At 39.1% G+C, this 14,260-nt stretch overlaps 1 protein-coding gene across 4 annotated transcripts in view; it reads left to right on the top strand.

Annotated features, from left to right (window-relative positions):
• The window catches only part of CDKAL1 (CDKAL1 threonylcarbamoyladenosine tRNA methylthiotransferase), a 429,338-nt gene that overhangs the window by 124,623 nt on the left and 290,455 nt on the right, over window positions 1–14,260 (top strand). For all 4 annotated transcript variants that reach the window (XM_087764738.1, XM_087764716.1, XM_087764726.1 and 1 more), the window contains one exon: window positions 7,923–8,019. In XM_087764738.1, the coding sequence (XP_087620864.1) occupies window positions 7,923–8,019 (97 nt within the window). The remainder of the gene's footprint in view (window positions 1–7,922; window positions 8,020–14,260) is intronic.

Consider the following 14,260-nt stretch of genomic DNA (forward strand, 5'->3'; position numbering starts at 1 on the left):
AGCAAAATCTGTGTGTCTTACTGTGTGTTTATATCACTAATACTACCTGTGGGGGAGTATTCCAAACTTCTGACTTGATGCATGGGAAACACTTTTCCTGGACTCCTTCATACCACCCAGAGAGAAACTCTTTTGCAGAGTAAGCTGAGGCACCTTAGTTTTCCTTCCACTCAGATATACTCTTTGGAAGAATGTTTCTCTTGACTAGAGAGGTAATTATTTTTCTCTCCCTGCACGTCTTTAATTTACCTGCCATTCCTAGAAATAACTTCCCATGTAGTTAGTGTACACTTTCCACTACAAAGCCCACTGGTCAGGGAGAATCTCCTGTTAAGGTTTTTTGTACACTGAAGGGGGAAAAAAGAAGTGATAGTAATAGGAAAAAAATTTTGGAGCTAACACATAAATCAGAGCTTTCTAGATGAAATTTCTTAAACTTGGTCTCTTTTGAAGGCACTAGCCTGTGCACTCCAAATAAAGTAAGAAGGTTTGATTCAAGTGGGATTAGGGCCAAAAATACAACCCCCAAAGCCTCTATCCCATTCCTGCTTAAAAAAATTCAAACCTGTTCTTCCACAGGTCAGCAGACAGGTCTAGAATTGAGTTGTGGGAAAAGCTTGCCCAAGAGTGCTTATCATTTGGATGGAAGGGAAGCAGTAGCCCAAAAGCATCTGATCAGGAGTTTATGTCCTGGTTAAGGATACAGCATCAGGAGCAGGGCAAACTCCTCCTGCTTTGAAATTTTGTACTGACTTTCTAGTATTTTCTGTTGTATGGCAAGGTCCCTCAATCTTTTAAATAAAGAGGGGAAAAAAAAAAAACTTGACTTCTTAGCAATAATGAGAAAAAAAATTTAAAATATATATGCTTTTTAGCAAACAAGTAAAAACCTGTTCACCACCAGCCAAGATGAATTTTTTTTTTTTTAAGGAGCAGATTGTCATTAATTACACTTTCCTTTTTAAAACAATTTTGTTGTTGTAAGGCTGATAACTTTCAATTACGGGTTTTGCAAATTTGCTTTAAGGTTACAGTATATTGATTTTTAAATTGATCTTCATAATCAGCTGGAGGGACAGCAGCTGGCCTGTAACCATTCTTGCCTAGCCTGCCCGAAGGTCATCCTGGTAGATCTCTGTTCTTGGGGAAGGAACTTCCCCTCTGGTGTTGGTCAGTTCAGCCTTGCTTGGGGCTAAAAAACTACCAGCCAGGGCCAAGATGAGATTTAGGATTTATTCCTTCATTACATCCTCTTCCTGAATATGTCCTGGTCTGATTTTTTCAATTTGATAAAATCTTTGTACTGGTACTTTGAAAGCCTTTGCAGGAAGAAAAGACCATCATCACCACTAAAATACTGTATTTGTTTGAGTAATGACTGCCCAAGAATAACTGCTGCATCTTTAATTGCTGCCTATAAAGTTACATTTACAGAAAATTTGAGTAAAACTCAGGCACAGATCTGACTGGGTCTAGAGTTTAAAATGAGATTGCCTTTTGCAGACAAACTTGCGGTCACTTAACTTGCATGCCAAGTAGCTGGATGAAAACAAGTTTCCATTCAAACCAAGATATTAGAGCTAATGCAATAAGCTGTGTTGGGAAGATTCGCTGTAGTTTGGAAGCAGCTGCTAACCCATCGTTTTGGAGTGTGATGGACGCAAGAGTCTGCCATAAAAGCTTGGATGGGTCTGTTGTACTTGTGAAAAGCAGAAATTTGAGTAGTGCATTCAAATGCATATTTTCTGAGAGTGGGAAAGATGCAAGAAGTGTAACGCCTGTTCATGCAGGTACTGTGAATATCCAAATATAGATAAAATACACTTTTTCTTCCTCAGGTGTGTTCTCTCAGAAATTTAGGGAAAAATTTGATACATAGCATGTGAGTCTTGGGGTTATTCTTAGAGCTGACATTTTACCTCCTATGAAAAACTCTGTCGGAGGAGGATATTTTTATGCTTTTATTTATTTTTGCTTGGAGCACATCTTTATAACCTCAGTTTGGAGTCTGATGGAGCAAGCATTTATGTCTTTTTGAAGTATTTTCAGAAAAGACGTGCTTGCTTTTGTCAGGTGGAGAATGTGCAACTTATTTTTCCCCTGGGGTATGTGCATGTTACCTGATAGTTTTTGCCGAAGGAGACGAGTGCAGAGGATGCAGCATGGTAACTAGAGGGCTCCTTTGCTAGGGGTTGGTCCTTGAAGAGCAATTCAGTAAACTCCAATAATTAGCATAAGCATCCTTAAATGGACTTGACATCTTCATGTGCCTCACAAGAAAAATACAATAATTCTTTGGGGTCTCTGGAAGTGTACAAGGAAGCTGACAGGCCTAAGTAGACTCAAGTGGTTCTGCTCTAATTAATAATGTTGACAAGCTTTCCTCAGGTTTTCCACATGCCTTTGACTATGGGGCTGTTCCTAACCTCAAAAGCACAATGTGTATGAGTGGCTTATATCCTTTTTGCTTTTTATTCACCTATGCTGCCTAGCATATTGTGACCTCAAAGGTTTCATGACACTTGTCGAGCTCACCATAGATGAAACAAGGAGTTCCCATGTCCTTCTCTTTTTCTGTTTCCTTCCCAACAGCTTTCCCTTGACCTCTGTTCTGGCTCTACTGCAGCCCTTCTCCCATGGGCTAGCTTAACGGAATAAAATGGTAAAAAAACCCCTAAACTCAGTTCAATAGGTTTCTCCTATATCAGGGAGTGAAATGGGGCCCTGGAAGGGTCCAGTGAGCTGCAGAGCTTGGAGCAGAGGAGGAGTGATACCAGATGGCCAGAAATGAGAAAGAGGAGGGGTTGGAGTTGGAGAAAGGTAGGAGCAGCAATAGCAGACAGGGAGGATGGGAAGCAAGCCTTTGGGTAGTAATGAGACATTAGATAGGCTCAAAGCCTGTAAAGCCACAGTTTAAGTTACCATTTGTAATTTTTCAAACAGAAAATAGCTGTGTGATTTTATGGATTTTCAGGAATGTATTCCAGATGCTATACAGGCACCATCTTTTCATTCCAGGGATGTTGCGCTCCCTTTAAAACTTGCGGCTTCCTACTGATTAATTCAGCAGATGAGGCAGTTGGAAGATCTTTCACACATTTGAATCTTTAGGCAAATAGCATTTCTTTTTCCCCAGAGACATCACAACATCATTTCTACAGCTTGGGAAGTAGTATCCCCTCAGTTTTACTTTTTATAACCTTTGGCAGCCTGATCTCATCATATACCCAGCTCATACTGTATTCAGCTAGAGCTGCCTTAGCACAACTTTTTCATGTTTACTAACATTGCTTTGGGCGTTTCTAGACACAAACCTCCCGTTGATTTATGGCTTCACACCTTTCTAAAATACCTGATATGGGGTGTTGTGGATTTTGTGTAATAGAAGGCCATGAGAATGGCATGACTAGACTACGCTGGTGCATTGCACAATTTGATTTAGCTATACGCATCTGCATGTGAAAGTTGCCAGGTTTGTCCTGGTACAACAGTGGGGAGGGGAGTACTGTGTTTGGTAAAAATAGCTCATTGATGTAAAAACTTACTTGAGAGTATGGTCAGTCGTCATCTGCCTAGTAGGATTCAGGTTGAAATAATTCCATTTTCATTTCAGATAACAAAGATACTGCCTGTTGTACTTCAGCATTAGAAAGACTTCTCTTATTATTTTATTAACATTTCCCAACTACTAGCAATGCAAAGCTTAACAAGCTCACTGTAAAGCGCTTTTCCTCCTAATTCATTGCTTTTGCTGAAAATCCCGCTCTTGCTTCTTCTCTTACTTGTATTTAAGTGTTACTTAGTCCTGCTGCAGGCAGCCTTCTGCTTATTGTTTAAACATTTCTTCAGTATTTAATTCCACCAACAATGGGTTTTGGAGGAAAAAAATTGGGGTTTGTAGGTATAATACTTGGTTTCAAGTATCTGGTACTAGAGCAACACTTTGCAAATTGCGTGTTTCATGCTGACCAGTCTGTAGTTTTCTAGCTTTGCTGCTGGCAGAACAGTCTGCTTTTGATTTCAGATGCCTGCCATGCCTTCCTGTGCAGCTGGTGAGTAGCAGTGGTGGCTGTCTGAAAGCTAAGAGTCGTTCACTTAGGAGTTCACAGCCTATAAAAGTCCAGTGGGCAGCTCTGCTTATGCAAAGGCAAGCGAGCAGGTGAACACTGATGATCTGGCTTCTCTTGTCTCTCTTCTAGCAAAGAGCAGGTTAGCAATTACTTTCGATGTCACAGGTTGTCTTCCATTGAACTTAGCCCATCTTCTCTGCTTTCACTTTTTTCTTTTTTTTTTTTTGTTTTTTTTTTTGTTTTTTTCTTTTATTGCTTTGCTTAGATTTGAAGCTCAGGGAAAGGTCTCTAACTTTTTTCCTGTGCTGATTCTACCTGAGTGGCTGTGTGAGTCGTGCAAAAGTGGTACAGCTTTCTGCCCTGGCTGCCATGGTATCCCGCAGTGTTGCTATACACACAGTGCTGATGTAGGAAACGCTTATGGGGGGCTTTTTTGGAGGGTGGGGGGCACTTGTCGTGTTACTGAGCAAATTTTCTAAGAGCTCAAAAAATAAAAAGTAGGGGAACCATGCAACAGCATGTTACATAAAATTGTGAGCAGAATATACCAGTCTGGGCAGGTTCCTAACAACATAAATAGAAGTGCACATAAGCAAGACAGAAGTTTCTCCCCGTCCTAGTTAGATTCTCAAATTTGCTTTGTAAAAAAGCAGAATCCATTGAACATATTTCATGAAGTCTGATAGTACAATTAAAGTTGCAATGGCTATATCTATGCAATGGAATTGCAATGGAGTATAGTCTATGATCTCACTACAGATCTTGTATGAGTCCTCTACTGTATGCAGTACTTTTTTTCATGCCCCTGTTGTTCCTCACTTGTTTTTTGTTCCCCACCCATTACTTAGAAAGTAGCTCGAATAATTCCTTTCTTTTTTAAAAGAATTGCTCTAATTAAATTTCTATTCAGTTGAATACCTTGCAAGTAGCTTTTAGAAAAGAATGTATTTCTAGAAAATGTTATCTGAGTCAATTAAATTGAAAGTTCAAGGTAAGGTTCATGTAATTGAAAAATATAACGGATGTCTAAAAGGGAAGATGTATTTATTCATGCCACCTACTAGATTCCATGAGGTGGTATTCTCATTACTATTCATATTTTTGAAGGATAAAGGCTTTTCTAATACAGTTGCTGTACTAACTAGATTTCTGAAGAATAATTTTTAGAGGCTTTTGTTAATATGAGGAGGGCTCATTAAACAATATTAAAAGGAGGTGACAATATAGTACTGGAATGCATATTTTGAGAAGTGGTTTCTTGAAAATGAGGCAAAAATTTTAATGATTTCCTTAGAATGGTTTTTCATTTATGGTGGGTTTCATGGACTGTACAGTGTATTATGGATGTTATGAAAATTAACTGTGATTGAAAATTTAGTTCTGACATTTCCACTTAATTGCCTTTTAAAGCAAAGAAAACCTCAGTGTATAAAATTCTTTATTCTATAGACACCTGTACAACTTTAAAAAAGTTAAATGAAGGCAGTGCTTATTATGAAGAATACTCAGTTTAACTTTTTCCCCCCTAGCTCCAGTTATAGTCCCAGAAGATACAGCAAAATGTTAAAGCTTGTGAAATAACATTAAAATGCCATTTAATGTGTCAAGGGAAACTTTGTTCGTTTTTTTTCTCTGATAAAAAGACTTGAATAAAAGCTTTTCTTCTGTAGTGCTCACAGGTTTTCAAGTAGATGGAGAGGGCTGTTGCTAGCAGCAGATTATACCAGATGCAGAGTTGCCTAGGGATGTGTGCTTTGTTTGCTGGAGACAGGTCTTATTGTCTTGCCTCAAGGCATTAGGTTGAGTCTGCTAGACTATATAGGTAGTGATTTTTATGCTTTGACTAGGTGGAAGGCCACATGGTGCTATGTGACATTTTTAGGTAATGCATGAAGTAGGATTTTTTTTTATTTTTTTTTTTTAACTTTATGTATGTAGAAGTAGGTGACCTCTATTGAAGTTTTGCAAAACCCTTAAATATTTACCACTGAAAGAAAAGAAGGATTGTAGATTTTGGAGATATGTTGCTAGGTTCCCGGCCTAAGAAATATACTAAATTAGCATTTCATCATAGTTCTTTATCCACAGAAATATTATCAAGGAAGAGATGAAAGGATTTGCATTTATATTATACATCTTAGCATGCAAGTAGAGGACCAATGAGGCTCTGTATGACGAATATCTGAAGATTTCCTGAAAGCCCCACTAAAACAAAATTGAATATTTTATAGAGATTTGCTGCATTTATATTAGATATGAGGTAATAGGCATAATACATTTTCCTGTTATTTCACACTTGTCTGTGTAGAGGGTATTTAATTTTTTCCTTCGAAAATACCTCATTTTAGTGCAGCAGCCAACACATGGTATTTGGCAAGATGGCCTGCTGTTAATTATCCTTTAATATTACAATTTCTGTGTTCTTGTGAGATTTCATTTGAGCTATAATTTGTAAATAAATTTGTCCATATTACGAGTATGAAGTGAAAATTGTGAGTAGTAGAACTGTGTGTGGTACCAGTCTGGTTTGGTTTTTTTTTTTCCTTCGTTAAATTTGCATTTGCTGGAGATCTCCAGATACTCAGTGTAGCATCCTTGTGCTTGTTGAACATGACTTTCTGTAGTGCATTCAGCTTGGCGACAGCTGAAGCAAGCCAAAGAGTATAAAATTGTCTAAGCAATTGTGTATTTTGGATAAGATAATTTTTCTGAAAAATGTTATGACATGTCTTAGCCTGTTCCAACATAACAGTAAACACTTCATGAATCCATATATTGCTGGAGAAAATATGGATTTACAAGGTTCCAGTTTGACAGAAGTCTGCCAGGAGGTTGTGATACAGCATGCAACTGTGAAAGATAGTTCTTAGAGTAACCCATAATATGTCAGACCCAGCAAATCTGCTAAAATTATTCAGTGCTTCTCTTCTTTACTGTTTTGCGCATTATAATGCAGTAGTCGTGCTGGGTTAATGTGTTAATGGCTGATCCTCAAAGTTTAATGAACATGAGGAGGTTTTGCATCTCACTGTTTTGTATGCAGCTGATAGTTTTGTTCAGGGCTTCCTGTAGTTTCAAGATTCAGTGATGGCTTGATATTCAGTGTTGAATTCAAAGTGAGTCAAAATATTACTAACAAAATGAACAGTGTTAACCATTTAATCTTAGTAATTTGGTTTCCTACTTGGTGCTAAGGTAGCATCAAAGCTAAGGAATTAGGCAAGTTAACATCCAGACAAATGTTTCTCTGCCAAAGGCAAGCAGTTAAAGCTTGAAAATGCTCAATATGATTTTAATTAAACATTTGCTTAAACATTTTTAAGTAAGTGCACATTCAAAAGTAAATAAACATTTTGAAGTAAACATCAGAAGGCTGATGTAACTGGTCGTTTCTGACTGGTACTACATAAATGCTTATGTTCTGAGCTAGCGGTGCCTATCTGTGTAGGCTGTCCCTTGTATTCTGTGTAACTGTTCTTGAGTTGCACTTAATGTCTCTGTCCCATCTTTCTTGACCAGATCCTCTGCTGTCATTGTGGCAAATAGAGGTTAACTGAACTTGATTAAGGCTTTCAAGGTTGTACTTTTGTCCAAGATGTACAGTGGCAATGGTCTCTGTAGATACTCCCCAAACCGAGCCCTGTGTGTTGTAGCCTGATAGCTTCATATGGGGTTCTTCTGGTGTGTCAGTTTGTTTGGTTTCTGAGGTTCAAAGGCGTACAAGTTGCTTCTGATTTGGGAACATTTTCATTGTGGTTGCTTTTCTGTGTCACATGCACAATATGACTACTTTGAAGTTGAAAATGATCACTTTTGAAAATATTATCACGCTGTCTGTCTCTCCTTCTTTAGGAAAGCCCAAGAAGGGAAGAAGAAAGTGGTTCTAGCAGGCTGTGTGCCACAAGCCCAACCTCGTCAGGACTACCTGAAAGGCTTGAGTATTATAGGGGTATGTATCTTCATCAATTAGAAACCGAAAGTTTTCAGAAATGTTTTCAATAGGTCAATGTCAATATATAGACTTTGTTCCCTTTCTCTTGGATAAAGCAGCAGGGAAGCTTGGTCATCTTGCATTATACAGCATGTAAGCCTTCTTTCATCCAGGGTGATTTGGTTTGGTTTGGTTGTGGCCTGAGGGGAGAAAGAAAGGGATACAGTTGGTAGAACTGAGTTCCAGTGCTCTTTGTAGCCTGAAAATATCCAGGCTTCATCCAGGATGAAGAAGATATCCATTACCATATTCTTTAAAATATGACAGTTTATTTGCTTTAAGACAAAGCAGTACACCGTTTGTTAAAATCACTGGAAAAAGTGTAAAAGACTAGAGCATATAAATTACATGGACACAGCTGAGGGTTTGGTGTGGTTTTTTATTTTATTTTGCACTATTAAGCAGAATGGCAGATAGCAATGATTATTTTGTTTAAATTTGAGGCAGTCTCTGAAGAGTTAAATCCACCAGTGACTGAGTTGTTAAACAGTTGCCAAGCTTTACCTTGAAAAGGTAACCAGAGAGCTTTTGACTTCCTTCAGTTAGTAAACTGCCTTCAGTATCCTTTGGGATGAAGTACTACTGTGTAATTGAATCACCTTTGTAAAACAGTCATGAAAATCCAGGAGTCAAAGCACAAGCTAACAAAGATTCTTCATTGTTCAAGCCTTTAGATTAAAACTGGATGAATTTGTAAAAGGCATCTTTGAGTTGAAGTGCTGTCATTGGATTCAGTGTGTGAGAAATGCAGTGAAGCTGTCCTGTATTATGTGAAGTCAGAGCAGGTGACTGTGCAGCATCGTTTCTGCATTAAAAAAAGTGAAGAGGTCAATGTGTTTCCACTTCAGTGTCATGAATTCAGGTTGAAACTAAGATTTTAGAGGAACAACAACAGCAACAATGTTCCAAAGCTTTCACTTTCATTAGAAGATTATACAAGATGGGTTGTTCAAAGTAATTTAAAAGTAAAATAATAGTTTGTTTGCAATTAGGAAGATGGCTTCATTAACTGATTTATTGGAATTTATTGGAAAAGATGGACTTTGTGCTATTTGAATTTTTAATTACTGCTGGCACTCAGTGTTTTATCTCCCATTTTTTTTCTGAGCTGCCATTCTCAGCTATGTTAATGCCTGTAAATGAACTCAGTGCCCAGAAATTAAATTCAGGTGCTGTAAAATGCTACACTATTCTGTATAGATGATATTGCATTGATAGTTACAGTTTAAAGGAAGAAACAAACTTTCCATTCCACTCTGCAGTCTTGCTTTACACAAATATATGCAAGAGGATGATGATGCTCTGTCATCTCTAAGAGTCTGACTAGTTAAGTACAACTTACTCTATGCAGCAGGATAGGAAAAACAAAAAATGGTGAATGGTTTTCCTCTCGGCTTAGAGGCAACATAGTTATGTGATCTGTAATTGGTCGTTATAGTGAATATAATGATATTTGTACATCTGAAGACAGAGGGGAAAAAAAATGAGTGAGTTGCTGTCTGTTCACCAAGACTGTAATTTGATGTTTCAGTTTTAGGAAACTTGGGGGACCTGAAGTTTGATATTTTTGAAAATTAGTCTCTTCATCTTCATTTTGTTACCAAGAACCAGTGTTTAGTGAAAAATGTTTGTAGTTTTGTATTTATTACAGAAAGATTTCTGTTAGGAGTTGAATTAGGCTGTTACTGAATACTGAAATGTGATCTTTGCAATAAGGACATTGTCTTCTAACTGTCATTGCTATGGTAAAATTTACTGTGTTTTAAGTATAGAGGCTTCAGCTTCAGCTCAGAAAGGTCTTAAACTTCCTAAACTTTAGGAATAACTGTTAACAGAAGCAAAGCTAAGAGCAGATATTGTCTGTTTTCAGTTTGTATATTTAAGATTATCTTCTCATTCTACAAAGAATGTTTGTGAGGGGGTGACTGTATTTAAAGGATAAGAGTTGTTATCTTACTATTGCAAAATATTTTTGAAAAGCAGTGTTGACAGAATTGAGAAATAGAAAATGTTCTGTTGGCAGTAGGATATTGATTCTGCTTTAAAATTTTGAGCATTAAGAATACAGTTTTTGGAAATCTTGCTTTACCATCAGGTTGGTCTCATCTTCAACTTGGCTGAGAGATATAGTTGATTTATTGTTGGTTATGTAAACTCTGCTATTTTTGTTTTTCTCTCTCTCTTTTTTTTTTTTAAGAACAGTGTTGTCTGAGAATGTGGTTATTTACCAGCAATTATAACTCCCTTGGGGCGGCTTTCTGAAGGCAGAGTGTGTCAGAGGGCTCTTCTGCTCATCTTGCTATGACGGAGGAGGAAGCTGTGATGTAACTACCAGAGAAATTCTAGTAACTCAGGGCTTGTTTTGATCTGCACTTGAGAAATACAGGCCTGAACTTCCACTGTTCTTTCTTTATTAATTGATTTAGGCAGAAGGGAAGGAAGGGCAACTTCATATCCCGGTTATCATTTGTGATGTTACTGTGCTTTTGTGTTTCTTTAAAGCCATTGCCACTTTTTAAAAATAATGTGGGTTGGGGCATTGCCACAGGCTATATATAAGGCAAGCCAAAATGTAACATGGCAAGGTAAAGGAGCTGTTTTCGAGAAGGGGGACGCTCTAGGTAGTAATAAACCTGCCAAGTGTTAAGTGTGCATGAAACACATAATGAGGCATTATATAGGTTCACAGCCACTTACACCCAGGTGGTTTCCAAAGCTTACTCCTTTATGTTTGGAGTAGTGTACCCACTTCAAACTCAAGTGCACGTACGGTATTGCAAAGAGAAATTGACCCTCGTAGTTAGAGTTGTCGCTCACTTTTCATTGTAAGTTGCTAAAATGAAGGATATGTGACTTTGTCTATGCTGATTGTTTTGAGGGGATCATAAGGGAAAGGAAGGGAGGGACAAGGCGAAATGGGAGATTTACCAGACAGGCTGTGTTCTGGGACCCAGGAACGGCTGTAGGTAATTGCAGTGTTTCCTCACTTCCTGAGTTGCAGACAAGGGCACGCAAACCCCTTGTTCCCAGTGATAAGTTGAACCATTGGAATGGGATGAGATGTTTTGTTTCTTTGACACCTGTCTGGAGTTTTAAGGCATTTGGTGTCCAAATGATGCTACGTGTTGGAACCCCTGACCGGTTTGCTAAGGGTTCGTAGGTGCTTCACAAGCCCCATGTATCTGTACTTCGAAATCATCAGACTTACTGGACATACTGAAAGCGTGGGGCCTAATGCACATATGTATCCCATTAAAGGCATACAATAGCTCTTCAGATGAGTGAATCTCTTCTTTTCCTGAATGAGAATGTCAGCCCCCATTCTCCTTCCTTCCCCATCTTTCCCAATGTAACATCTAGCATCAAAGACCTGTCGTCTTCTGCCGTAAACCCATTTCCCAACGGAAGAATTTCAGCCCATTCTTTCCTCTGCACAAAGTATATCCAGTGTTGCCAAGGCTGCAGTCTCCCCTCTGCTGCTACGCTCCGAGTCAGAAGGTGCGGGTCCTGCGCCTGGTAGAGTTACTGCAGGCTCCTTGGCCAAGTTGAGCCTAAAGCCACTGTTTCCAGGAGAAACAGAGCCTCTCTGCAGGGGCTCCCTGCATTCCCCTGACCTCCAAATAACCCTTTTCTCTGGCTGTTCCACTCTATAAGGCAAGCTTTAGGTAATTTTTTTTAGTATCCAGTTTGAAACTGTGAAGTGTGATTAGTGGAAGTGCTGAACACTCCCAGTAGCAGCACATAACACTAGGAGCACTGCTATAAAGTAGATGGTTCAATATAAAAAATGCTAAGTACGTTACAAAAAATAGGCACTTGACTTCTCAAGCTGTACATCTATAATTGGTATACACTTCTAAATTTAATGTGCCGTAGTTCTCCATTTGTAAAACCCTTCAGTGAGCAGCGCTTTAACAGTGCCATGGTGAAAGAAAATCAGTGTAACCTTACCAAGATGCCAAATGCCTGTACATCCCTAATGCTTTGGTGTCCTAAATGAGGATGATATGTTGTATGATATTTCTTATGTTCAGTTCATACAAGTTTCAATGACGTTTCCAAAACAGAGATAATGATACTTCCCTCCCTTGCAGTGTTTGTAAAGTCAGCCTGCATTAAGATTGCAAGCCTCTCTGCTGCCCTTAAACTGGAGCCTTGCATAATTGCAAATATCCAGTGTGTGCTTCGTGAAAGACGAATTTGATGGGATTTTATTTTGAATGGTTTGGATTAGCAGAACTTCTTGGAAAGCATGCTGAAAGCCTGGGAACAGGTGCGCACTGTTCTTCTGTAACTTACGGCCAAGAATGGTTTCATGCAAAATTCAAGCTCAGTCAGTACCCCTCAGATGGTCGGCTTTGGCTTTTCAATTGCCATGCTGGTATTCAAATATGACTCTTGAACCTGGAAAGTCAGGAAAGAATTGCAGTTAAGCACCTGCTTTTAAACTGAAAATTGGATGTGCAAATAGAAACTATTCATTTCCGCAGCAGTTACGTACTGTCCTATGAATCAAAAGGTGCAGGAATTAATTTAGATAAGAATTGTACTTCAGCTGCGTCAGCGTATAGCAATGAAAATCAGTTGTTTACTTGCTTTTCTGGGGTAGTCTCCTTCCCTTTAAAGTTTGTGTAGAGCCTTTTCTCAGAATACCTTCCTAAACCAGAATATTGCCCATTACTATGGTCAGTGTTGTCAGCAAAGGTTTTAAACGCAGATGGTATCCCTCTGAAGCCAAAGTGGCTGGTCACGTGCCTTTTGAAGTTATGTATTAAGGCCTGGATTTATGCTGCCTAAGTGCCGTAATTTGAGAGTCTGTTTTGCTCAGCTCCCTTTATGGTCAATGGAGGTAATTATCTCCAAGATAATTTAGATTTTTAGAAGATCTGAAGTGGCTTTTGAAGCCATGTATTCCCCTTTTACTGGCTTTAGAGAGAGAGAGGCTGAGTAGGCTTTTAACATCCAACATCTGACAGAGCTGCCTAAACAAGGTGAGATGAAACTGAGAGTTGGTGAACTGGAGTTAAAATTTTTAGGATTACGAACAGTGGGTTGTAATTACCTAAGATTATTTTATCTGTGTAGTAACTGATTTCTTTCTTATCTATGTGAATGAAAATCAAAGATGTGTAGGGTTTTCCCTAGATGAGAAGAACAGATTGTTTTAGTTATATATATATATATTTATGCTCACTCTCAGGGTGTTCATAAGCAGCTGAGTGTTGATGATGTTTGCTTCAGCAGTAGCCTCATGCTGTGCAAGCAAGCTGCTGCCCCTTCCTCTATTGTGGGTAACCTGTCCTCAGTTTCTCTCAACCATTGGCTAAGGGGGTTTTTTTGTTTTGTTTTGTTTTGCAGGGTCTTTTCAATAAACATTTTTAGTCCTCAGTATTTCTGGTCTTTGTCCCTCCTTCACTAGCTTCAAGATCTTTTTTTTGATAGTCACTTTCTGATACCTGATGTGCTTACACATTGCTTGTGCTACCTCCAAGAGATTTCTCTCTCTGGGAAGCTCAGTCACTGTGCCAGGGGAAGGGCAGTCAGGGGAGGCTCCGGGAGTAATTTCTTGAGAGAGTTGTCACTGTCCTGTCAACATCAGAGAAGCTTTAACCTTCAGACCTTCTGTGGTGGAAAGACATTTCCTTCCGTGCTGAAAGCAAGCGGGCTGTGGGGAGCAACGGCATTCACTCTGGAGGAGGGTCCCTGAGAAGGCTGGTTGCGACGAGGACCTAGCTGCCATCTTTAACCAGCAGTGGTGACTGTGTCAGTAGCTGTGAGAGCTGAGGCTCATCAGAGGGTGAAACCACAGACTTCTTGGCCAAAAGACAGTCACTGGTGGCAAGTGTCATAGATCTCATGCTTTGTCTCTAGTTCATTTTTATGTGCTGCTGAGTCTACCATGTTAATCCCAGCCCCCCAGCAGAAGCAACAGTCATCAGCCAGGTGATGTGGATCCCTTGTGACCACTTAGAAGAAACGGCACGTCAGATGCAGGAATTACTCTGCGATCTTATGATTTGGAGACAATAAAGAGTGTGATGTATTCTAAATTCACACGTGGTGATGTATCAATGCACTGAGAATCAAAGGTAGTTTGAGGGGAACTGCTGGTTTGAATGTCAAGATGCTTCCCAACTCCTACAGTGATTTTTTAAAAAAATTTTTTTTTGTAATCACCTGATAGGCACTCTCTTCTGAG

This window comes from Nipponia nippon, unplaced genomic scaffold, assembly GCF_047370975.1.
Source record: "Nipponia nippon isolate SJK-2023a ecotype South Korea unplaced genomic scaffold, ASM4737097v1 scaffold_1, whole genome shotgun sequence".
Taxonomy (NCBI): domain Eukaryota; kingdom Metazoa; phylum Chordata; class Aves; order Pelecaniformes; family Threskiornithidae; genus Nipponia; species Nipponia nippon.